Below are 26,114 nucleotides of genomic sequence, written 5' to 3'. Positions count from 1 at the left end.
TATGGCTTGAGCGAATCAAACGTTGTACTCAGTGTTACTTTTAAGTGAAGTTATTCTTCCGGCGTCGTCATGCGCCTATCCCCTTCCGTATGCTCACTGGGTACTTTGCGGTAAAGTAGACGCGTGGAGATTCGTAATTTATAGAAAACTGTTTTTGCAACTCGGTAGACACACGATGCATGCGCGAAGGCCTTATCGCAATGAGAGAAGAGAAGGATCTACTAAATTTCACTTGTATGTCGAGGCCGTCGCCTCAAGCAACTGCCATTATGAAAAAAAAGCAATTTTTTCCCTTCTTTTTGTGACGTATAAGGGCTTAGTAATGTACGCAGCGAAAGCAGTGTTTGCAGAACGCACGCGCTAAAGCTGCGTTCCCACAGGACGTCAAGTGGCGTTCCACAACCCTCTTCCGCCAAATTTTCAGAATTCGGCGGAACACTGTCTGGAATAATCAAAGTACACGCACTATAGCATTTCGACGTCCCCGCATTGAGATTGAGAGCAGACACAGATTGAACACGAGTGCTGTGTCAGCGTTCGGCTGGACCTAGTGTCCTATCGACGTGTCGAAGAGCGCTCGACGCCAGGCTCGGGCCTAAGTGCCGAGTTTGAGCCATATCCGAAAACGATGACGCTGCGTGCAGGTAGAAAAGGACGTTCGCTGGCTTTGACTACTATGTGCTATGTTTCATAGAAAGTCTGGGCGAAGCTAAAATCTTGTGGAAATACAAACCTAACGCACGGACCACGGACGGAATATAGTCGCGACGCTTTCTTCGCGCTTCATTCGACCAGTTGGCGGTAACACAAGCATAGAAAAATCATGAAGCATTCAAACCTACGAAGATGGATGACCAGCGAAGCTGTTTAGCACACGACGCAGAGGTGACGCGGAAGTTTGCACAAAGGTACGAACACATGCCTATTGTCTTGATGGGTGGTCCTCGTGACGAAAGGTACATGTCGAGGACTATCGCCGCCCCGAGGAGCCCGAGGAAACTAGACACGCGCAATGGGATCGCCATCCGGTGAAAGGAAAGGAAACTAGGCACGCAAGCGCTTGGAACGGCGACAAAGAGAGGCGGTGCGAGCCTTCTCTGAGGTTTTGTTGACGCACACGAAAAATCCACAGAACCCTAGCAATAAGCAACTTCGCTGTAAAAAAGAAAAAAACAAAACAAACGATTTTTTGGTTTGACGCTTTTCAGTATGCCTGATTGGACCCATTCACTTGCAGCCTATAGGCGGCGCTCAGACTTAAGCTGGGACAGAGTGTAGGTGGTGTTTGGTGGGCTGACCAGTGGTCAATTTTCCTACAGGACGTAGTCGTACTCTTCTCGACAAACCCATGGGAGCAGACCGTAGCTAGGAAATGCGAGATTTATTACTTTTTTTACGGGGCTATATTCCGATGGGTTTACCCTCGAAAGCACCTATAAATCGGGCCCCATGTGGGGTTCATGGGTTTTCGAAACTGTAGTTCCGAAATCTGACAATTGAAAAAAGGCTCCTGGTGTAAAATGTGCAATACACCTTCCGGACGTCCTTTTCTTTATTGTGTCTTAATTCCACGAATAATTGTTTGGGAGCGGGTATGTGTTTTAAGAGCCCTTCGTTGTTCCCACGCCAGGCCAGAAATTGACGAAGATGGCGGCGTTTCGGCGATGAACGTAATTCGCCGTAACTACGCGTCCCTCGGTCCTATCAGGTAAGTCCTACATTTGTAATATCTGAGTGAAAATATCGGTAGGGATGCCGCCCTGTGGTTTCTCCGCTCTACTCAGTCGATAACGAATTCAGGATCTCTCGCTTCAAGAAAGACGAATCATTATTTGTCATTATTTGTCAGTAAAGCCGAGCACGCGAGAATGAATTGCCTCGTATGAATGTTATGGAGAGTTTACTTAGACAGATCAACGCTGAAGCTTTAAGAGTGAAGTGCCACTACTGCTAATCGGGCCGATAAACCTTGCGCCAGAGCCTTCCTTACCCTCGAGCTCCTCTCCCTTAGTGCGCACAAATGGTCGAGCTCCTCCTCGCCTACCCTGTGGTCACATGACCTCCCCGTGAACCAATCAGCGTCGAACACCTCAATCCTCCTTTCATCGTGTGCACGTTCATAGCTCGAACCGACGTGCTTATAAAGACAAGAAAGAAAAAAAAAAGAGAGCCTTTAGTTCTACTTTTGCGAAGCCGTCCTGGAGCTCCCCCCCCCCCCCCCTTTCCCCATCACAAAAAAGTTGTGAATGGGAAGGGGGACGGGCCCCCAGGACCTCCCCCCTGACTGCGGGCCTCCTTCAGGTCAAAATTTCACTTAATGTTTGCCTATCATTTAGGTTTTTGCGTCCATGTCTGCATGCTGAAATAATTTATTTTAACTTTTCTTGGTTTGTCAACATATCACCACTTAACCGGTTAAAAAAAGTAATCGCGATTAAAGCATTCATTGAATGATCGGTTAATCGATCAGTTGCCCGCCCCTACTTTTAGAGTTTAACATTCAAATCAGATACAGAAGATGCGACAGCGAGTGGTACGATATTTGCGTAGCGGAGTCAACCCAACGATATGCTCCAGCGCATACCCGAAGGAAAAATCCATCAATGTAACCCTGTTTGGCAGTCAATGTTTTCTAGTGGACCGCTGACTGTGCCTGACTGCACGTTAAGCATGTCTGATTGGCCAACAAGTTACTCTGACCGACAGTCAAACTCCAGTCAGACTCCGCTTGTCGGCTTTCTGATGGTTTCCTGGTGGCAGTCGGCCGTCGCGAAATGCCATCAGGATGTCTTGGTGGCGATTCTGACTGTACATCGATTGTCTCTGACTGTACGTCAAAAAGCTTTGACGTGCAGACAGACGTACGGTCAGAGGACGTAAAGTTCGTTCGGATACCACTATTTGGTCAAATCAATGAATACGAAAAGTAATCTATGCACGAGAAAACGATTTCGGGACGTGAGCCCATAAAACCACTGACGTTAGAGATATGACACGCAACCGACCGACAACCTTGATCAGAAGCCCGCCGAAGCGCCGAACACAAGGGCCGAACACGACACTTCGCTGACTTCGCTTCGCCCATAGAGGCTTCGCCGAGCTTTCATGAACGATCGCTCTCGACTCGTGTTGTTTGCTCGCTTGCTCCAACCTGTCGATCCTGCCCGGGCTCTACAATGTCTTATGTTTTAGTAGAATTTCTACTCGACAAGACCCAGCCTGTTGTGAGTTCCGACGATGTAAGGGACTTTAGCGGTGTAGTTGAAGACAAGGTGTACCAGGTCTACTCGGCCGGTGACGCGCGAACAAAAGGATCGTTCTACGACGCGAAAGTACTCTACAGGGCAGGTGAGTAGAACTGAAGTACGGCGAGTGATGTACGAGTGCTTTGCATAACATGCTGACGGCTTAACTGCATTTGCAGCCGAAGCATCACGTATAAAACGAATATTCAAAGCGACTGTCCTAAGCGGTGGCATAGCATTGCTTTGGTGGTTTTTTCTGCACTTTGAGTGCATGAGGAAGTGTGAACGAATTTTTTTAAACATGTACATAAAGATCAATTTTAAATAAAAAAAAAAAAAAAAAAAAAAAAGGTGGCATAGCATTGCGGTTAGGGTTCCCGATATGTGGGCAAGTGGTCGCGGGTTCAATGCCCAATAGTCGAGCTTTTTTTTTTTTTTTTTTTCTCGAACATTTTGTTTTATCGAGGCATTTGGCGATATTTATGAGTGCGTATAGCTTTACTCTTATATAAATGCTGCCCTTGTTGATGAAATTCCCTTGGCAGTGGCAGTCAGACGTCATCTGATGGACCATCAGATGACGTCTGATGGTCCACCACGTTCCACCAAGGCTGCTGACTGGCAGTCAGTGTCCCAAATTACGTACCTTGATGGAATTTTCAATAGGGTAGGAAAAAATAAGTTTTTATTTGCTAGCATTTTTTCTCTTCCAGATACCTATACTCAAAAAAAATTAGTATGATCAATTTGCCACCTAAAAACACCTCTGGGAAAAGTTCCTTGACCCTCTGTTCTGCGGCTTATTTATACGAATTTCTTTGCGCCTGATTGGCGCTCGAGAACCCTTTGCGTAAGCAACTACTGTTATGTGCAGGTTCCACGAGGTGGCGGTGCTGCTACTTTTCACGTTGTTGGTGTTCTTGTGGCTGTTCCGCGACCCCATGTTCGCCCGGGGCTGGGCAACTTTCTTCAGCATCACGTAAGTCCTCGTTTGTTCGCTCTTCCAAGCAGTATCCGTGAAACCACTCGCAGATATCCGCTGACTGACAATCTGTAGCGCGAACACGTACAGTCAAATATTTGGCTAATGATAGTGGGAGATTGAGGGAGAAAAATATAAGCTGTCAAGGTAGGGAACTGGAAGAAGCGCATTCTTAAAGAAACGTCTAACTCCCTTGGGGCTAGATTCGCGTAAACCGAAAACAAATAAATCCAGCGCACATAGGCTATGAGTAACTGCTGTAAACAACCTAATTTTCGCAATGCCCTAATCTCCACAAGCTACGCGACTTCGACAACATCGAGAAAAATTTATTACGAGAATACATCAGCCCGTGGCAACGAATGCATTGCTCAATTCTCATCCCCCTACAAAGAAAATGTACTTGCACCCTAGAGCATAGGGTCTCTCTATGGAGGCCATGAGCGCTAATACCTTCCTATCATCCTCCGAGAGGTCTCCTATAGAATCTTGACCGACGGACATACTACAGACAATCTAGGTCTACTGACCTGCTAAGGACGTCCTATGGGAAGCCTAAGCCTATGACAGCTCTAATAGAGTAATACCGGATGAAGTCGAGTAGCAGGTAGGATAACCGTAGAATCTTACTAGAAAGGCAATATGATATCCGTGGCACATTTTCTATATGAGGCCCCTAGGAAGAGCGTAGGACGTACACAGTCATAAGATACTGCTACAAAGGTAATTGAATGGTCGTCCTAGGCTTCTAGGTGGGGCCTATGATGCTGCTACACAGGCAATAGAATGGTCGTCCTAGACTAATAAAATAGTTGTCCTAGGTTCCCAGGAGAAGCCTAGGACGACCATCGCTCAATTATATACGGGCTTTGCACCTGACGTCATTCCTTCAGCTCTCCGGCCACCACCAGAGAAAAGGAAAAAGGGGTACTCCCCTCTTACCGGCACTCACTTTTGTGCGTCCCAGACGTGCCCAGACGTCGCTATTCTCTCTCTAAAATATTATAGAAGATTACCTTGTCACTAACAATTCGTACTAAAGCGGCTTCCTTCTCTCTGTCTTCCGTGGTGGTGCGAAATGGAGGGCGTGACGTCAGTTTAAAGCATGTACAGAGCAAGCTGGTGCTAAGACAGACACAAGGGTTTGATTTCAGATCTCCTAGAAGTTCATTACACAGAGTCTATTTATAGACAACTTTAAGCGTGCAAGCGATCTGTGAAATGTCAATAGATACTACTAAGCAGTCATACAACTGAGAAAATTGCAACGAAAACAAGAACGGGGGTAATTTTGCAGGTAATCAGGATGGGTACCCGTAGAAGAACGAATCGACGCGGGTAAAATCAGGAGAGCGTGTTGGTTAAACATTTTTTCTTGGTGTTTAGAACGCTAACGTGTGGATAACGTGTTTGTAGTTGTCCGTTGCCCACCCGTTAGCGTCATAAAAACAAAACCAAAAAATAGGCCAATCGTCTCCAAGAGGTTAAAGTGTACTTACGATGAAATTTTAGGACTTCGAAGTTGTAATCCGATATCTAAGTCGACGCGGACACTTAACAAAGAGCACACAGAAACGAGAAAAGAAAAAAAAGGACTCCATGAAGATTCAACACGATGTGGCATAAGCCGTCATTGGCCGAACCGAACACTAAATGCATCACAAAAATTACGTGGTTTAAGAAATGGTACAGTTTTTGTCACATGCACACGGGACTTCCGAAAAACAACGGTGTTGTTATCAGCGAGCTGTGAAATCTACGGCGCCGCTTATTTCTGGGCCATCGTTCTTTAATTCGTATGTTCAATTTATATTTCTGTCATCAAAAAACAACCCTTGCGCACCACGGTGACGACAGTTGAGCTTGAAAAAGTTCAAACGAATTCATTGCCTGAGAATAAAAAAAAAACAGCAACAGAGCCTGCTGATTTGGGGAAACTGCAAAACAAAGGGGTAATACGAGGTCCGTAGGATGTCACGTACTTTACAACCAAGTCATAATTTTTTTCCAGGTATGTCAAAGTAAATATAAAAAAAAAAAAGATAGATGTGCGTCTCGGTTAACGGCATTTCTCCGGTTCACGTTCAAATAGCCTGCAGTGTCTGATTAGTTTCTGTATAATCAAATATCCGACATTCTTGTTTCATTTACCTTCTTGAGAGAACATAATTTGCAGTGTTTCATTTTACCGGTGGGCGCAGTCAGTAATAGAGGTGAAAACAATGTTGTCATTAATTATGCATCGCAATGGCAAAACTGGATGCCGGCGTGGGCACCTTCTGAGTTTCTGGAATTACAAAAACCGACGTAGATTTTTTTCACTTTCAATCCAACTCACACCCATGTGACTTAACTCGCAGGAGAGAGAAAAAATAGGATGCCCCTAGACTCGGCCAGAGCTAGGATCTCCATAGGCTCTCCGAATTTGGCGAGTCCATAGACTCGCCAAATTCTAGGATGTCCATAGCGGGCCCCTGAAGATAATTTTTTTTTTTAAACAGTCTGGTTGGGACACGCGGGTCAAAAAATATATTTTACGCGAAAACAATATTTTTTTTAGCAATATTGACGGCGCGAGATTTAGTTTGAATTCTGCAGGCAAAGTCCATGAAGTCACGGAATGGTCATTTGCTCTTACCACCTTAACGAGATGGTAATTTGCTCTTTCCACCTCAACGTGAAGGCGAAGCCGATCCACCTCTCTTCCACGCGCTCGAAGTGCTGAGAGAGAAAACAAGTGGAAAGGAGGTGACTACCGACTAAATCCCGTCTCGCGCCGGCAATATGGCTCTAGATTTTTTTTTCTTTTTTTCGTAACGTTAATTTTTTGACAGACCCGCCCGAATTAGGCTGTTTAAAAAAATCATTTCGTTTTCTTTTCAGGCACTCTTTAAGAAATAGGGGAAACCCAATGCGCATGCGCCGAACCCAAACTGCGTTTCGGGTCGGCGCTCCCCCCTAGCGCAAAACTCGAGAAATAGCGTGGGGCCCTTAATTGCGTCGGTAAACAGGGCGGTGCCTTTTCCGGTCGCTTCGTAGCAAATTCGTCATTGACGCTGCAGTATTAGCCACGTACATTGCCAGTAAGTGGCGCAGCCAACTTTCGCTCCGCAATTTCTCAATCAAAGCACAAAAAAAAAAAAATTAGAGGTGAGTTTGTGCATTTTAAAAATCGTCTTCGGATTCCGGCCGTTCCTGAGCCTAAAGAGACGCGGTAACCGTTGACATGGCAACGTCTCACTACTCCGAGACTCCGAGTGGATTTTGTTCGTGGCACGTTACCTGTAGCTTAACAACAAGTCTTCCAATGCTTCAGAGTCGCTCCAGCTCAGACCTAGATAAAGCGACTGCTCGCAGAGTATGCTCGCTCGCGTTCGTCTCAGCTTCGGCATAGTTGAAGGCCTAAATCTTCGGCAATAGACGGTCAACGCAGCACACGAGCGCCAAGTCAGAGCACTACGGATTGAATTATTTTGGTCGAAAGGAGCTAACAATATTTATACTGATTTTATATGGTCTTTTGTTTTAGCCGGCTTCATTTGGATTTGCGTCAATTTTTATTTGTAAACAAAATGTACTTGCTAAGCACATTTCTTACGTTTCTTTATAATTTTATTTTTTTATTATTACGCTCGTTAGCTGCATCGGTGCTGCAGGCGAGAAACGTAAGCGGGCCGTGCTGCGTTCCGATACCCCTATTCTATGAGCCGGCGACGCCAACCTTGTTGCGTTTCGGTTCCCCAATTTCTTTGGGGCAGCCAAGCGCTGAGGCCCCTTATTCTAAAACCATCATTTGTGTACGCGAAACGATGTATGTTGGATGCTGCCGTTGCATCTGAAGTCGACCGCCTTGCTCCAGTATCGGTGAAGAACAAACTTATATTCTATCCTCTTCTTCTTCAGTCTACAAATGCGACTGTAGCGCCGCCGCAACAATGTCGTTCACGGTATGTCGACACCAATACCCCAAAGCAATCGGGCGGCTACGAAAGCAATGAGTGAGGTTGATTTTTGAAATTTTATTTTCAATCATTTTACAGCGAAATGGCTTCGATGAAAAGGCGTTTGATGAAATGTCCGGTCCCACACCGATTGCTAACGTATCTGGTCAAGAATCAGCGTAGCCAAACACCAGTTTCGGCATGAATCTTTTTTTTCCTTTTTTGCTGAAGGTATTAGGCGTTTGAATGTAAGTTGTATCTTTGCTGTGACTGCTGGATATTGTCATATAATTTACCCATCGGTGCTACGAAAGAGCTTGAAAAATAACTGTCGTGTAATTAATTATGATTTGCTAAAAATAAAACGTACAAAAATGCCACAGAAGATGGCCCCCGTGAGAGCAAAGCCAGCATACCTTGGCAAACAGCAAAACTTACTGCAGAGCCAGTCAACCATACCATCAGAACATGACAACTCACCATCGGAGTGCATTCTTGCCTTAGAGAAGTGTCACGTGCTTCGTTCCGTCTCTCTAATTGGCTCATGGGGCATAGCTCTCGCCCTTTACCAAATAATGTTGACACAGTGTGTAGCAAAAAATAAAATCAAGTGGAAACGGTCAAAGTATGACATGTTTAATTAACCGTAAAGGATAAAGCAATAAAACCAAAAACGCAGTACTTGCCGTCACCGAGAGATACAATCTGCGCTGAGAAATAAAATAAATATGTGGCACCATCTGCCCAATATGGTGGCAACTACTTTCGTCAACCACAACGTAACCCCTGAGGAGGCGGCCACACGAGCCCATTCAGAGACTGTCGGCCTTAATGCACTTCTCGGCCGTTATGCCCTATTCGGCCTCAAAGCCACTCCCGGCCCTTCCGCCCCTTTTGACCGACTATCGGCCGAAATGACAGTGACCCGTAGCATCTACCACATGAATACGGGACACTATAGATGACACTTAAAGAATAGGGTACGTAAGAATGGGCATGATTTTTGTGGCCCATATATTTCTGGTATTTTTGCCTTAGCCTAAACCTTTGCACAAATTTGTCCCATTTTTTTTTTGGGGGGGGGGGGGGGGGGAGGTGGGCTGACATCACTAAGGGGACACCATACCTGTTAGCTACCTTGTTAATATTGTGGAACATTTCGTGTCTATACGGGACTACCACCACTCTTTTGTCCTAAGGTATGCAGTGTGGCCAAAACTTGGCGAACATTTTGTCCCAAGGTTTGTGCTATCATCTAACTCAGCGGTCTCAAACTCATTTGAGCGTGGGGGCCAGATAGCCCGCACTGGGAAGGCCGAGGGCCAACGTTAGCCGGGGGGAGGGGGGGGGATCAAACGATTTGAAAGAGAAAAGACCTTGTGCTCTGTGCCTTTTGTAAACTCAGTTTTGCCTGTGACATTTCTAGATTTCAGTAGTTTATATCACTACATTGGTCCCTGTCCTGATGTATAAGAATAATTAAAATGACGCCCCCCCCCCCCCTCCCCGGCCAACGTGCTCCAATTTTTAATAGAACAAAAAAGCAAGTACACTGACGTTCCGTTGCTCAGTTCACTGAGGAATTAACCAAGCTCAAAATATCTCTAAAAACAATCACTTAATTTTGCAGTTCGATTTTCATTTCTTGCTTTCCTGACGATTCCTATTACAACAACCATATACTTGTCTTTTAATTATGATATTTTTTTAAGGCGAGAATCCCGAGCTCGTGGCATTATCTTCGGCAGTTGCTCCTGCTGATCGAGAGTTCGCGCAGCCGAGATTCATCCTTCAACAAAGAGCTCGCTCTTGCAGCCTTGTAGCGTCATTGTTGTACATTACAAAATGCTGGGAAGCAAAACATGAAATGAAACAAGGGGCAAATGAACACAGACAAGTAAAAACTACGTGAATACGTTCAAAGATTGGAGGTACTTTTCGAGCAGAAATGAATCGGCGAGATGATAAGATCACGATGGCATTGCCATTTCCAGCGCTCGAGTCATGGGAACCGGGACTCGTAGCCGGTTGCTTGCTGGCCGCGTCCCAGCGAGTCGTGGGCCGTATGCTGCCCGCGGGACGCGTGTTTGAGACCCCTGGTCTAACTAATAACCACGGAAGCCCACCAAAGCAGCTCACTCAGAACTTGTATATTTATTGTATTATTAAGTTTTGTCCAGACATTGGTGTATACCGACAGCCTAAGCGTTGCATAAAAAAAATATATATATTCGGTGTTTCTAAAATGTCTTGAAGAGTAACGCATGAAATAAATAACCCACTATGCTCCGTGAAACTCCGGCATAATTTTTAGAACACAATCAGCCAAAGAATAGAGTTTAAGTGTTTCTATTCCTTTCTTGAGTTTGATGTAGTCGATCACAGATTATGGAAAGAAATTCTTCAGATTACCGAATAAATATTGGACAGCCTCTCCGAAAGCTTACAACGGGAGAGGCCGTTATTAAAATTTAGTAATCAGTAAAATGCAAATGTTTGTAGGCGTTCTGGTACACACCGGGAAAAGGTTCGGTGTGGTGGTTCTTATGTAAATATTACAACCAAGAGCAATCGTGACAACGAAACAGAATTGTTACGCATACCCGACGCAGAATAAAACACATTAACGACTACATTCTCGGTCTGTTAGATTACACGACAAAGTAAATTCGGCATACAGTCAATTTCTGAAAGTCAGGAGTTGCCGATATTACCTTAAATATTATTAATAACTCATAATTTTCGAATAATGTATAAAGTAATAAAGAAAGAAAGAAAGTAGTAGGTCCATCTATCGCCTAAACTAGCGAACAGTGGGCGTAATGATTTGATAGAAAAGTATTTTAGCGCTCGTTGAGATCATTCAAAGCCTTTTACTGTTCCGTTTCCAGAAAGCCGAAAGACGCCACGGCAGTCATGATCGCCGTCGTGCTGCTTTTCATTATTCCGGCTGAGCCGAAGAACCTGACCTCAAGTCCCGGTCTGGTCACCTGGAAGGCTGTGCAGGCAAAGCTGCAATGGAGCGTCATCTTACTCATCGGGAGCGGTTTTGCCATTGCCGAGGCCATGCGGGTGAATAACACAACAAAATGAATTAAATATCATATGTTCTGTTAATATTTGCTGAGACCTACCACTGTCAACCTATTTCTTGTGGTCGGTGCTTGGTGCTCAAAACTTGCATGAAGGTCGCAAGTGGCCTTCGTGCAAGCATGATTAATACCGCGGGATTAATACCGCGGTATTAATCCTGCTTGATCCTTCAGCAGGATTAATACCGCGGGATAAATAGCTGCTAAGAACACCTACAAGAAAAAGTCATTTTTTTGATAATGCGCGTATAGGTCTCGCATGTGAAGGACCTTCGCAAATTACGTTTTCAAGCGAAGGAGAACATTTGTTTGCTCAGGTCTGTTTATTACGCGCTCTATGTCTGAGAAATCAAGGGGAAAAAGACGCGGTAACAGTGAGCGCGACTCCAGGAGCGAAGTTCCCCCTTATTCTCGAAAACCTCACAGCTTGCGAATAGCGACGATTGCAGCGCCGCCGCACGGAAGCGAGCTCGCTACGGCTGCGCGCGCGGAAGGCTCTAAACTTTTGGCAAAGATTGCACGAAGTTTTATTTGTCATATTTTAAGAGATGGCAAATGAGCAAATGATAGAGGAATGTAAAAGTGAAAATAGGCGTTTAATCAGGCGAACTTTTACCTACAAAGTAACGCGAATCTTGCGTTGGCGACGGGCGGGCGACGGTCTAGGTGTTGCTGCAGTCTCAGCTTCTTTTATGCAAACTACGTAGTCTAGAAGATTCTGCATAGAAACAGGCGGTACGTTATGAGATTCTACTAGAACGTTCAAGGACAGTCGCGAATTATAAAACACAAAAACTAGGCTGGCAAAGTCCGAACCCCGTGCTTTCGAGTGAGAGAGAGCCTTGCGCGACGCCATTTCGGCCATGCACGCGGTTGTCCGAGTTGGCATCACTCGCGGCAATATAAGGAGACAGCGGAGGAGGGCAGGAGATAGGCAATGCATTCAATCGCAGGTCACGGAGGGAAGTATAAGAGAGCGGATGACAGAATAATATTTTATTTGTTTCTCTATTCTCCTCTCTTCCATGTTGTCTTCCGTTATATCTGATTGCGTCACCCACGCGGTCGTTTCATTTAAATTGACACGCACATTCCAGTCGTCGTTTTAATATTTTTTTTTAAAGTTAAGTGTTCATTCCTTTCTGCAATGAAAATTACGCCCAAATGATAGGCGACTTTATGCCTTAGACAAGCGAATTTCGCCTGTCTATAAGTTTTAACTAAAATGTATTAAAATGTATCTCTAAACAACACAAAAAAATGTTCACCCAGAAAAACAAAATATGTGCTAAAAATTAGGATTATTTTAAATCCTACTGGCATAAGGAATGAAGGTCTTTGCCTAATAAATATTTTTTTTTTTTTTGCATGTTGCAGGTGTCCGGTTTATCTCATTTGATAGGGCAACATCTGGGGAGGCTAGCGCACCTCTCCCCCGGTCTGCTCATGGCGGCCCTGTCCATATTTTGCTCCTTCATGACGGAGCTCATCAGCAATGCGGGAACCGTCACCGTACTTCTACCTGTGTTTGCCGCAATGGTAAACTTGGTCTTAACCTAATACATTTGCCTGTCTTAGAGTTCCTAAAATTAGGAGACGAATCGCTCGCATCCTCGCTCGGCCCATACTTTTGTGCTTTTGTACCTCCGCCATTAAAAAAGAAAGGTTTTCACGATCACTTCTGTACAGAAAACACGATAGCCCGATGATTCCGATGCACGGAACGCACGCAACAAATGCTGAGGTTCAGAGATGTTTGACTCGTAAGCGAACTCTGGCCTTTCTAGTTAAATATCATTGATGGCGAATAATGGACGCTTAGGTAAACTTGAGACATAATAGCTGCACTTTTGTGCCCAAATAATGACTTTAGTGACTTAAAACTCCGGGGACATAATGAATGAATGTGTGATGTTCACTTTCCGTGCTTTGTGATTCGTTTTTCGGTGTGTTTTATTGGCGAATCGCGCCATTCAATTGGATCTGGTACGGGTCTGTAATGAAATGCTCCAGACATGCCACACCTGGCGTAGCTTTCAGCGACGGCGGCGTGAGAAACTGATTTTTACCTAATATTTTGTAGGGGCTACTGTCATTTGTCCCACGCCGTGCATTGGCGTCCTTCGCGTTCATCTTTTGGCGGGTGTCTCGTTGTTATCAGCTTGAATATGAGCGTCGTCGTCCCCACAAGCTTTCGTGCCTGACCGGAATCGGTACTGCGCAAGCTTTCGATGGCTTCTGGTTGCCCTACGCATGTAATAGCCAGACGGCAACAGCCAGGCGGGGCCAGCAGGGGGAGAGCCCACGGTTATACCCTGTCTCGTTGTAACTTGTGAAACGGTAAACGATAATCCCCACATTGCGTGCCAACGGCTTCAATATGCTCTGCGTATGCGAGCGCAACGCTTACATATTGGAGCATGATGCTTCTTCGCAATAAAAGCGCACTCTGGTGATACGTGGCCACGTTCCGATTGGCCAGATTACCCAGTATTTCTTGCTTCAGACACTAGGCTAAGCGGCGCCGCCAAAGCAATAGTTCATGTTTAAACAACTCAGCCGCCACTCCCAGGCATACCCAATGTTTCTTGCTTCAGTCGCTAGAGAGCGCCAAACTAAACAGCATTGCAGGTTGCCTATTCTGACCGAGGCAATGGATCGACCGTAAGCCCTCCTACATTCTAAGAACAAAATGCGCGTTGGTTCACATTCTGCGGATCACGAAGACGGGCAATCACGGCGAATCACTCACGAATATTAGAGAATGACTAAGCTAAAAATAAGATTCGATTTCCAAATGCGATGTGCGCAAGGACGACGAGGAAGTGCATGAGACGTCTTGCGCATTGACTGATCACATTCCCTTTCTTCATATATAATCGTATTTTTGAGTTTCTTTTTTCATTCGCTCGTACACTTCCGTTGTTCATCGTGATTGGCTGTCTACGCGACCTGGAGGAATGTGCACTCACATACTCACCCAAGTCTTTCCTTCACTACAGATAAGATTCCTCAGCTGGTGGAGTAGCTAACGTGGCTCCCTGCATTCTCCCATTCACATAACGTTCCCGTACTCTCCCTTTTTCTTTTTCTCGCGTACGTTTCAGATTTGCTCAGCATGATGATTTATGACGTTTTCCCTCGAGCACCCTCTCCCATTTTTTTTTTTCAAGCTGTCGACGTCTGTAATTTTGTCACCGTTCGCCTTTCTCCGTTTCACGATAACGCTGAAATAGTCATTGCTTTTCGAATGTTAAATATGATATAAATCTGTTTTTTGCTTTCAGGCAGAGGAACTCAAAATAAACCCACTCCTATTTATGATTCCGGCGACAATCACGAGCAATTTTGCTTTTTTGCTTCCGGTTGGGACTCCAGCCAACGCTATTGTGTACGAACACGCTCGTCTCAAGCTGTCTGATATGGCAAGTAGTTTCTTAGTGTCTAACTGAGGAAAAAAAAATCTGCTTTTAATTTACAGTGCTTTCAGCGCGCAAAATGGAGTGTACAGGGTGCCAAAAAAAAAAAAAATAGGCATTTTTTTATTGCAAAAAGAAACTAGGCATCGCCGTGCACTCATTCTCCGCCCAAAGGTAGCGCTAGAGGTCACAACCAGATGCCAAAGTTTCAGCCGGATCCAATACCTTAATCAAAAGTTATAAGTGATTTTCTTAAAAGTTCAATGGAAAAATGGAGCCCATTTTTTCCAGTTTTCGGTTTCTGGTGCCAGAGAGCCCCGCGTAATCGAAAACTTCGTTGGCCACCACTTTCCCATCGAAAATTTCAGAAAATCGCTTAAAACTTTTGATTAAGGTATCGGATCGGGCTGAAACTTTAGCATCTGGTTGTGACCTCTGGTGCTACCTTTGGACGGAAAATGAGCGTCCGGCGATGCCTAGTTTATTTTTGCGGTAAAAAAAAAAAAAAAAACCCTGTATATTTTTGTGTGACACCCTGTACTTTATAGCAGAACAGAGTAAACACCCCCCCCCCCCTCCTTCAATTTTTCGTTCGTCGACTTTTTTTTTTGTCCCGAAAGAAGTCGAATTTCGCCATGCATTCTGCGGTGTATCGCAGCGCCACCTAGATAGAGATGCGCAGTGCCGATTTTCTTACGTGAGCAACCGAGGACCAGGACGGGTCACAGGTGGAAAACGAGTGCTGCGTCGTCGTTGGGCTGGGACTCGTGGTCTCACTGATTGGACACGAGGTCCAGCCGAACGATGACGTTGCACTCGTGTCCAATACGTGGTCCGCAGTGACCCCCACTTGAAGACATAAAAAAGTCAGCATCGTTTACCTCCAGAACCACTGTTTAAAAAGAAAAAATCCGGCTTTTTGCGGGGCATGTTTAATTTCCCCCTTTATGTGAAGAATTGTGATATATATAGGTGAATATTAGATTAGATATACGTTACTTTTATTGAGATGTCCACATATCAAACGCAAAAAGCATGAATCCTTCATCCGACAATCAAATCTTGTAAGAACTACTTCGAGCGACGTGTAAACAATGCGCGAAACATTTTTTTTTCTCGAGATGAAGACGAGTATAGGGGGTTTAGGATATTTTCTCCGAGACGTGCGGGTTAATCCTGCGCAAAGAGGAGAGGGCGGCAGGATATGGGGGAGGAAGATGCACAGCGAGGACCTTGAGCCGGGCGAAAAAGTATTTTGCAATGCACGTATGTCCTTGCACAATTCTAAAATTGCTTATATTAATCGAGCAATTTTTGTGCCTCGTTGTCTTTTGTGCACATTTTTAATATTCTCATTGTTGCACCTACAAACGTTGAGTATGCATACTGTCGATAAATGTAACACTAAAAGTGGGAAACGGCAATGCTATATAAAAGACGGACTTGCAACTTTTAACGCCTGAAACGCCCCATTTGAGTTGGTGAGGGTAGCACGAGTTGCTGACACGTCGTTTTCCACGTTACTGCTCCCACCGGGTCCAAATCGTTACCTTTTGTATGAGATAAATTCACACACTTTTAGGAATAGAAAACGTGCCCAGAAAATTATAAAAAAGAAGAAATGTTTGTACGACGTTTATTGTTGATGAACTGCTTGAACTTAGACATCCGGAGTGAATATCTAGGATTCCCGAAAACGACCATACTTCGTTTCAGCTGAAGTGCAGACGCAGCCGATGCTACGAGCTCATGTGTTCAATCGAGGAGCGTGAAAAGCGCAAGTCAGTGGGCCTTCTCCGTTTATGATTGGTTCAGCGGTGATAGAACACATACTGAAGCATAACGAACGCAATGATGGTGCGATTTTGAAGCTGTCTGATAAGTCCCATTAGACCGTAGCGTCGGTTGCGTCTGGACCTAAAGCGAAACGAAGTGTAAGGGTGTGTATGGTCAAAACTATAACAAACAAAAAGATAGTTCACTGACGTACTATAAATGTTACACCGGACTAGTCTGTAATTGAAGATCGCCCCTATTTCTTCTTTTTGTATGTTTCAGGTTCTTCCCGGATTTTTAGCGAAGGTGATTACTGTGATGACGACGGTGGCTGTGACATACGTCCTCGGAGACCCTGTGTTTGGAATGTTTCAATATCCCGATTGGATATACGACGCGAGCGTCGTAAACGGAACTCTCGCCTGAGGCCAGATGGCGAGGTTATCAAGCGCTACGCAAGAGGAATCATCCGCAAGGAGCAGTGACCATAGTCATTACCACTGCAGCAGCCTTTCTGCTCCAAACATCAACGCGCGTTTTCCTCAAAACATTGACTTTCCCTAACAAATTGTACATAGTAGGCGTGACTGGAATTTGTGTTAATACTGGTGGTTGTCGCCGATGTAACGAGATAAACAGCCGACAACCAGTGCGTGAGACTGACAAAAAAGAAAACGACCGGTCTTTTTGCTTCTTTCTATGATTATATTGTGTAGGCGAGAAGGCATCCAGGAGATATATGAGCACACATTCAGGGGCAAGTCGCTACTTGGCTTTAGGGGAAGGGACCACCAGGACGGAAAGAAGCAAAACGAAGAATGTAGAAGAGAGATGTTGCGAATGAATGTCCAACAGTGCTCGTAACTCGTGGGGAGGGCTACGTGAACTGTAAAGGGCGTCAAACAGTTCGTGCGATAGAGTCGTAGTAGTGCGGAGACGGCAGCTTTTGTGCAATTTACCAGTACAGCCAGAGTGCCATGTATGACCCCGTGCTCACAGGCTCTAATCGCTGCTCGTATTTCTCGGTTTGTTGTTGGCTACTTCCCTTTTGACTTTCACGATGCCGTTTGGTGTAATCAGAGGGCACCACACTGTCGGAAACTAGAATGTCTGAGTGGGCTAGTCTCACCCGATGGCTTTCAATAACAAAACAACCTGTGCTTACGTTCGGCCAGGACGGAAACTGGAGTCGTGACAGTTGTGATTTTTTTTATTGCCGAAGACGAAACTTTCATCCTGGTTTCAAGTCCCGTGCCGCCACCAATGGCGTTTTGTGCGCAAGCAGCCGCCGTGTTGGACACGCTCCCTTTTAAATATTTATTTTTCTTCTAGAGACTGCACTGTCAACGTTAGACGTCCGAAAAAATATTTGTCTGACGAGGCTGGCGGTGGACGTGTAGTGAATGTACTTCCCCGCAAGTCACACACGTGGAGCGAGGCAGAGCAATAAACGGAAAAAAGCCCAGCGAAACGACCGGGCAACAAGATAACACATAGTTCGGGTACGATGTCGCTATCGGTTCCGCGACGCCGAGCACGACGTCTCCCACGCGTTCAAAATACATGGCAAGTCGCGTATGTATAGAAAGACATTCCCTGGATCTGGTCGGTCTTTCACGGTCAGCTTACCAAAAGCTTGGCGGGGATCGCTCTGTTCATGTTTTATGCTTCGCGCGATTTGTTTTTTGGCCTTTCTAACGGCAAAAGCCGCAATCTCGTAGACTAGGGAGTTATAGAGAGATTCCAGGGACTCGCTGTGCCCTGCATTTCAACTGTCGGTGACTGAAGACTCATCTCGGTCATCGCAATGAGCGACTGAAGCGCGTTGTGCTGGACGCTGCTCAAGAAAGGAAATTCCAAAGATTTCACCGAACGCGTTGGCTCGTTGTTGTGGAGGGAAAGAAAGGGAGCTAGGCTCGAATAGATATGGGCACTAAACCTAATATTCATGGCTGCCGACAATCTCTCATTTGCGCGACCACCACTGGTGCAACACTTCGTGAGTGGTCGGTACAGATGCGAAGATGGAGCCCTATTGCGGCTTCGGGAGCAAACTCGCGACTCTCTTTATGGTTTAGTTGCTCGCCAAGCCTGCATTTGTGAGAACGAAAGCGATCATGTGTTCTAATATAAAAAAGGAAGAAAAAAACTTGTTTACCCAGGTTGTCATCCTCGTCCGTGTTAAGGCTTTCTTATCTAATTTTACGACGTGAGCGAAGGTGTGCTATATCAGAGGTCGTTTTCCGTGCAAGTATTCACGTGGCTGTTACGAGAAAGGGACCAAACTGTAAAGCTCTACACCATTTTGTTTTATCTTTGTGTACTTTTTCTACGCTTTATACGCGTCTCATGTTACACTCATATGTCGTTCATCGAACCCCAATAAAATAGATGCCTCGCTGTATAGACATCATTCTCGGAGAAGAACTGGGTACATACATGCATTTTTGTGTTGATAATATGAACAGCTCACATTATGGACGCTTCTTTAGGGGAGACGGACGCTTCATATTAACGAGACATGATATGCAACCAATACCATTTCTGAAACGATACCTCGGGGCTTCCTACAGCTGTTACATGTTGCTCCTCTTAGACCATTCTTGCCCTTTTCCAAAATGTAAAGAAATATTGGTGACTGACTGTCGCCGAAGGTGAATAATTTTTGATTTCAAATGGCAACATTGGTTGTGCTATTCGGTAACAAGAGAGGTCTGAAAATCAAGTTCTGAATTCAGTTTTAAGGGTTACAGGTTCGCGCTTATATTGTGTCGTTTCTGAGATACTCTCGATGCCTATAGTTTCGTCTCAAACTAATTAATAATTAGTTATATATATATTTAACATTATATATATATAATGTTATATATATTGTTATATAGATGAAGAAAAAGAGCGCACTAGACAAATGGCTAGGGCGCGCGACAGCTCGAGCTGAGCCCGGCAGTTCCAAAATAAAAGCCGACCGACAGAGACTGGCTACTCCTTCAACGACAACATCGTAACATTTTGGTGGAGGTGCATCCCCTGCGCCTCTTCGCTCAATAACCACAACGCTTCTCCGAAGATCCCTAGCCACAAAGATCAGATAGCCTCGTGGGACGCATTCAAGACCCGTCTATCAGATGTCTTCGGATGCCCTACCAGCCGAACACAGGACGCGACCCGCAAGCTTGCGACCCGCGCTCAGTCCGGACTTAAGACGCTCACGAACATGTCATCGCATATGCAAGCCGAACTTTGCCCAACGCAGAGATGAATTACACAATCACTGAAAAAGAATGCCTTGCCGTAATTTGGGCAGTCAGCAAGTTTAGACCTTATATATTTGGGCGTCAGTTTAAAGTGGTTACTGACCACCACGCTCTGTGCTGGTTATCAAACTTGAAAGATCCTTCTGGACGTCTGGGACGATGGGCACTGAAACTCCAAGAATACGACGTCTCCATATTCTATAAGTCCGGAAAACAACACGACGCGCCTGACTGCTTATCTCGGAGTCCCATCTCACCCTCCCCAGAAACTCCCTCAGCTGCCGTTGCCGCAATAGCTTTGACCTCTAGTTTGGATTTTGCTGTGGAACAAAGGAGAGACCCACACTTACAAGAGATTTTCCGCTGTATGAACAAACCCCACCTCACCCGCCACGAACAACGGCTTGTTGACCCCTACACAATGCAGAATGACGTACTGTATCGTCGCAACTATGACTCACATGGTCCTACTCTGCTCTTTGTCGTTCCAAGACATCTCCGACCTGATATCTTAGGCGCTCTACATGATGACCCCACAGCTGGACACCTGGGCTTCATTAAAACTTATATGCGTGTGCGCAATACCTTCTACTGGCACGGCATGTACCGCGACATCTTCAAATACGTAGCATCATGCGTCCAATGTCAGCGACGAAAATGGCCAACAACCGCACCAGCTGGACTTCTACATCCTCTCGATCCACCTCACTGCCCATTTGAACGCATCGGTGTCGACCTGTTGGGGCCCCTTCCTCTTACGCACAACGGTAACCGCTGGGTCATTGTTGCCATGGACCATTTGTCACGTTATGCAGAGACCGCTGCCTTACAGTCCGCAAACTCAGATGAAGTCGCCACATTTCTCTTACACAATATCCTTTTGCGACACAGCCCCCCTCGTCACATACTGAGCGATCTAGGAACAGTATTTGTTTCCCAGGTGATACAAAAACTATTACATCTTTGTGGAACCATTCTTAGACCCACAACAGCATATCATCCACAAACAAATGGCTTGGTGGAACGTTTCAATCGCACCATTGCCGATATGATTTCCATGTATGTCCAGTCTGACCAACGCCAATGGGATGCTGTTCTTCCGTTCGTTACTTACGCATACAACACCGCCGTTCAAGACACTCACGGCTATTCACCATTTTATCTTCTCCATAATCGCACTCCAACCACATTCTTGGACACGCTCTTACCTTACCGTCAAAATGACGAACTTCCCGACACTGTAGCACATCTCACGTGTCGTGCTGAAGAAGCGCGCCAACTTGCCCGGCTACGCACACGTACATCCCAGCAAGGCCAATGCCGACGGTATAACAAGACTCACCGCCCCGTTTCATATGAAATAGGTGACCTTGTGTTACTCTGGACACCTCAGCGTCACCAGGGCTTGGCGACCAAGTTCCTCCACCGCTACATCGGCCCGTACGTAGTCGTGCGCAAGCTCTCCGACCTTTCATACCACGTGCAGCAACAGCAAGACACTACTGACCGACGCCGAGCAGCCTCCGATGTAGTCCACGTCGCCCGTATGAAGCCCTACACCCCCCGACCCACCCCATAAACCACCACCACCCTCGTTACAAAAAAAAAATGCATACATATATATTTTGTTAATAGCGGTCGGGACGACCGCAAAACAAAAGGGGGTGTAATGCCATATAGATGAAGAAAAAGAGCGCACTAGACAAATGGCTAGGGCGCGCGACAGCTCGAGCTGAGCCCTGCAGTTCAAAAATAAAAGCCTACCGACAGAGACTGGCTACTCCTTCAACGACAACATCGTAACAATATATATACAGGGTGCGGCCGTAAAAACTTTCACATTTGGCACGCCTAGCAAAAGTCGCATTTCAAACATACATACCTGAAATTGGGCACACGAACGTCGTTTAGTCCCAAATTTTTTGCCTATTTTTTTCAGACGTCAACTCTGGAGTAGTGAATTATTAGGAAGATAGCAAAAATAGCAGACGTGCATTTTCTATGGCCTATACCCGCCCGTTCGCCTTCTGCTATCTGGTTCGCAACGCCGCTCCCAGGTGGCGCACTGAACGCAAAAACGCGGGAAACGCCGCACGAAAGGCTGGTGTCGGGCGAGATAATCGCGATAAAAAGTGATTTGAACGAAACATATGAACGATTGTTGAAATTACCTGTTTCAATTCAAGTTCTGACTGTTCGTCATGCAAGCAAGAAGGCACCATGATGCGACGAGATAATTTAATTTACAGCTGCTCGTCTTGTTGACAATTGCGGGTCGCTCTCGAACACAGCAAGCACCGCTTCAATGAGCTCCTCATTTTTCAGCAGTCTCTCACGTTCACTGAGTGGATTCTTCTTTTTAAAGTCTTCTCCAGCCACAAAACGATCCGCCCAACTCAAAACAGTCGGGCGTGAAGGCGGGCGTTTATGAAATGCAGTGCGCAGTTTTCGTGTTGTTGAGGCCCACTGAGTTCCGCTCCACGTACCACTTGACTGCCTGGGTACACTCACTTGCCGAGCATTGCGGCATCGCTGCAGTTATTATCAAAATATTTTGATAATAACTGCAGAAGATAGTGCAACAAAAACAATAAATAGGAACAATCAAGATGCCTCAGCAGCGGCACTCTTGATTCCAAAGTTGAGCTTTCACCGGGAACGAACCCGTCAACAGATAAGCAGACGACAAAGGATGACACACGTTCGTCTGCTTCAGAACATATTTTTATTAAACGAATGCGTCCGCCAGTTTCTAAATTTTAAGTAAAAGGGCATAATCGTTCACATATTTCGGTAAAATCACTTTTTATCGCGATTATCTCGCCCGACACCAGCCTTTCGTGCGGCGTTTCCCGCGTTTTTGCGTTCAGTGCGCCATCTGGGAGCGGCGTCGCGAATCAGATAGCAGACGGCAAACGGGCAGGTATAGGCCATAGGAAATGCACGTCTGCCATTTTTGTTATCTTTCTAATAATTCGCTACACCAGAGTTGACGTCTGAAAAAAATATGCAAAAAACTTTGGAATAAACGACGCTCGTGTGCCCAATTTCAGGTATCTACGTTTGAAATTCGTTTTCTGCTAGGCGTGCCAAATGTGAAAGTTTTTACGGCCGCACCCTGTATATATATACCTTTAGCGTTCTCTTTTAACGTGGTGTGCATATTCAAATGAAGGAAGATGGGCGGCACTTAGTTTCCAAAGAACAGAGTAAGAAGGAACCACTATGTGTTTTTTTTTTTAATTTTTCTTTACCTCAGTCTAGCTTCTTACCATTATGATAAAATACAGTGATCCCTTCAAACACTTGCAGTTGCTTGTACTTATATACACTCTATAAAGAGATCTTCGAGATCACTCTTCTGCCGAACATTTCGTTTCACTTTAAGTTCAGACGCTACGAGTTGATGGGACCACTCAGACAGCGTGAAAAGCAGAAGTCACGGGGTCTTTCCTGTACATAATTTGTGCAAGGAAAGTACCCGCACAGTCACGTGACAACCACCATGACGTTGCACCTTTGACGCTATTTGATTGACCCAATCGGCGTTTGGCGTCGGCTTCGTCTTGGCTTATGAAAATGAAGTATAATAAAATTTGATATTGATATGTTTGGGTGCGTTGATGCATTGATGTCTTCCTTTGATTCTGACATGTCAACATTCGATCTTAAAATGTAAATTCTTCCTATTAGGACTAAAAATAAAGCAAATATATATAACAAATAATCAACCCCCCCCCCCCCCTCCACACACACACACAAAAGAAAAGAAAAACGGTTTGCGCCGTGGTTCCGAACACGGTGAAACGTCATGCTCAGTGCCAGAACGCAGACGGTTCTTTTAAGTTTAAACATATGATCAGCCCCGTCATTCGCCGAACTCCCTCCGCAGGCTGCAGCGATCAGCTCTCTCAAGTGCTTTGCGGGATAGAATGTAGATGGCGTTGTTTGTACTAAAATAATTAGCAATCAGGTTAGTTTAAGTGTAAAACATTCAATACTAAAGGAAGTAATTGAGTCGAAATGGTGTTTCCTGCAAGCCAAACGTTGCTGGAACAATATTAATATTTCTTTTTTTGTTTTTGTTTTTCCACCTGAGCAATCTGTTGCAGTGTCACCTGTGCACTTTTTTCACGGAGAAAAGAGACACAAGGCAGGGTTCATTTTGTTCGCGGTTCTTCCTTCTTGAATTTATTAAGATTTCGTTGACTATGATCTATATACTATGGCTGGTTGGTGACTCTTAAGCGTATGACAAGGCCGCAAACAAGGTATGTTTGAGTAGTAGTAGTGCGCGAATAACGTTTGTCGGTTCGTAAAATCGAGCGAAGCCGTAAAGGTATAACGAATTATCAACCTTGCGAACAGAACATTACCGAAAATTTCTACAGTTTCCCGATCTCAGTTCAAAATGTCCACCGGCTCGTCTGTATCTTTCCGTCGTAGTTTTATCTGTAACGAATTGTCCCACGTCGGATGGTTTTAAGGAGTTTGTGTCCCTAAACAAGTTAGCAGCGGTCTTTCAAAACCCGTACGTTTTGTTTTAATTATTTGGATGTGAGCAAGAACGGCACTGCCTATATGTTGGTGCTCATTTACGCAATCAACAACGGTTGGTCGTCCTAGACTAATAAAATAGTTGTCCTAGGTTCCCAGGAGAAGCCTAGGACGACCATCGCTTAATTATATACGGGCTTTGCACCTGACGTCATTCCTTCAGCTCTCCAGTCACCACCAGAGAAAAGGGAAAAGAGAAACTCCCCTCTTACCGGCACTCACTTTTGTGTGTCCCAGACGTGATGAGACGTCGCTATTCTCCCTCTAGAATATTATAGAAGATTACCTTGTCACTAACAATTCGTACTAAAGCGGCTTCCCCCTCTCTGTCTTCCGTGGTGGTGCGAAATGGAGGGTGTGACGTCAGTTTAAAGCATGTACACAGCAAGCTGCTGCTAAGACAGACACAAGGGTTTGATTTCAGATCTCCTAGAAGTTTATTACACAAGGTCTATTTATAGATAACTAGAAATGTGCAAGCGATCTGTGAAATGTCAAGAGATACTATTAAGCAGTCATACAACTGAGAAGATTGCAAAGAAAACAAGAACGGGGGTAATTTTACAGGTAATCAGGATGGGTACCCGTAGAAGAACGAATCGTCGCGGCTAAAATCAGGAGAGCGTGTTGGTTAAACATTGTTTCTTGGCGTTTAAAACGCTAACGGGTGGATAACGTGTTTGTAGTTGTCCGTTGTCCACCCGTTAGCGTCATAAAAACAAAACAAAGAAATAGGCCAATCGTCTCCAAGAAGAGGTTAAAGAATACTTACGATGAAATTTTAGGACTTCGAAGTTGTAATCCGATATCTAAGTCGACGCGGACACTTCACAACAAGCACACAAAAACGACAAAAAAAGGGCTCCATAAAGATTCAACACGATGTGGCGTAAGCCGACATTGGCCGAACCGAACACCGAATGCATCACAAAAATTACGTGGTTTAAGAAGTGGTACAGATTTTGTCACATGCACACGGGACTTCCGAAAACCAAGTTGTTGTTATCAGCGAGCTGTGAAATCTACGGCGCCGCTTATTTCTGGGCAATTGTTTTTTTCATTCGTAAGTTCAGTTTATATTTCTGTCATCAAAAAACAACCCTTGCGCACCACGGGGACGACACATGGTGGGGCTGTGAGCTTGAAGAAGTTCAAACGACTTTATTGCTTGATAATAAAAACAAAAACTGAAACAGAGTCTGCTGATTTGGGGAAATTGCAAGACAAATGGGTAATACGGACGTCCGTAGGATGTCACGTACCTTACAACCCAGTAATAATTTTTTTCCAGGTATGTCAAAGTAAATATTAAAAAAAAAAAAGAATAGATCTGCGTCTCGGTTAACGGCATTTCTCCGGTTCACGTTCAAATAGCCAGTGTCTGATTGCTTTCTGTATGATCAAATATCGGACATTCTTGTTTCATTTACCTTCTTGAGAGAACATAATTTGCAGTGTTTCATTTTTCCGGTGGGCGCAGTAAGTGATAGAGGTGAAAACAATGTTGGTATTAATTATGCATCACAATGGCAAAACTGGATGCCGGCATGGGCACCTCCTGAGTTTCTAGAATTACAAGAGAACGACATAATTTTTTTTCACTTTCAATCTTACTCACACCCACGTGACTTAGCTCACAGGATAGAGAAAAAGTAGGATGTCCTTAGACTCGCCCAGAGCTAGGATCTCCATAGGCTCGCCCAATGCTTGGATGTCCATAGACTCACCAAATTCAAGGATGTCCATTGCGGGATATTAAAAAGGAATAAGAAACGCTGTCGAAGTTAGGACGTCTATAGAACGTTGACGCGTGATGCTATGGACGTCCTAGTCACCGTTGACGGCAAT

General features: G+C 45.1%; 1 protein-coding gene across 1 annotated transcript in view; it reads left to right on the top strand.

The window, feature by feature from the left end:
• LOC8043439 (solute carrier family 13 member 5) overlaps positions 1 to 26,114 on the top strand; it is a 90,346-nt gene that overhangs the window by 48,641 nt on the left and 15,591 nt on the right. Inside the window, exons 8-12 of the mRNA XM_042291021.1 lie at positions 1,631 to 1,708; positions 4,120 to 4,224; positions 11,060 to 11,240; positions 12,638 to 12,799; positions 14,548 to 14,685. Of these exons, the coding sequence (XP_042146955.1) occupies positions 1,631 to 1,708; positions 4,120 to 4,224; positions 11,060 to 11,240; positions 12,638 to 12,799; positions 14,548 to 14,685 (664 nt within the window). The remainder of the gene's footprint in view (positions 1 to 1,630; positions 1,709 to 4,119; positions 4,225 to 11,059; positions 11,241 to 12,637; positions 12,800 to 14,547; positions 14,686 to 26,114) is intronic.

The sequence above is a fragment of the Ixodes scapularis genome, unplaced genomic scaffold, assembly GCF_016920785.2.
Source record: "Ixodes scapularis isolate PalLabHiFi unplaced genomic scaffold, ASM1692078v2 PGA_scaffold1__304_contigs__length_218370807, whole genome shotgun sequence".
Taxonomy (NCBI): domain Eukaryota; kingdom Metazoa; phylum Arthropoda; class Arachnida; order Ixodida; family Ixodidae; genus Ixodes; species Ixodes scapularis.
The sequence above is the reverse complement of the archived record's forward strand: the minus strand, read 5'-3'. Positions and strand labels throughout refer to the sequence as shown.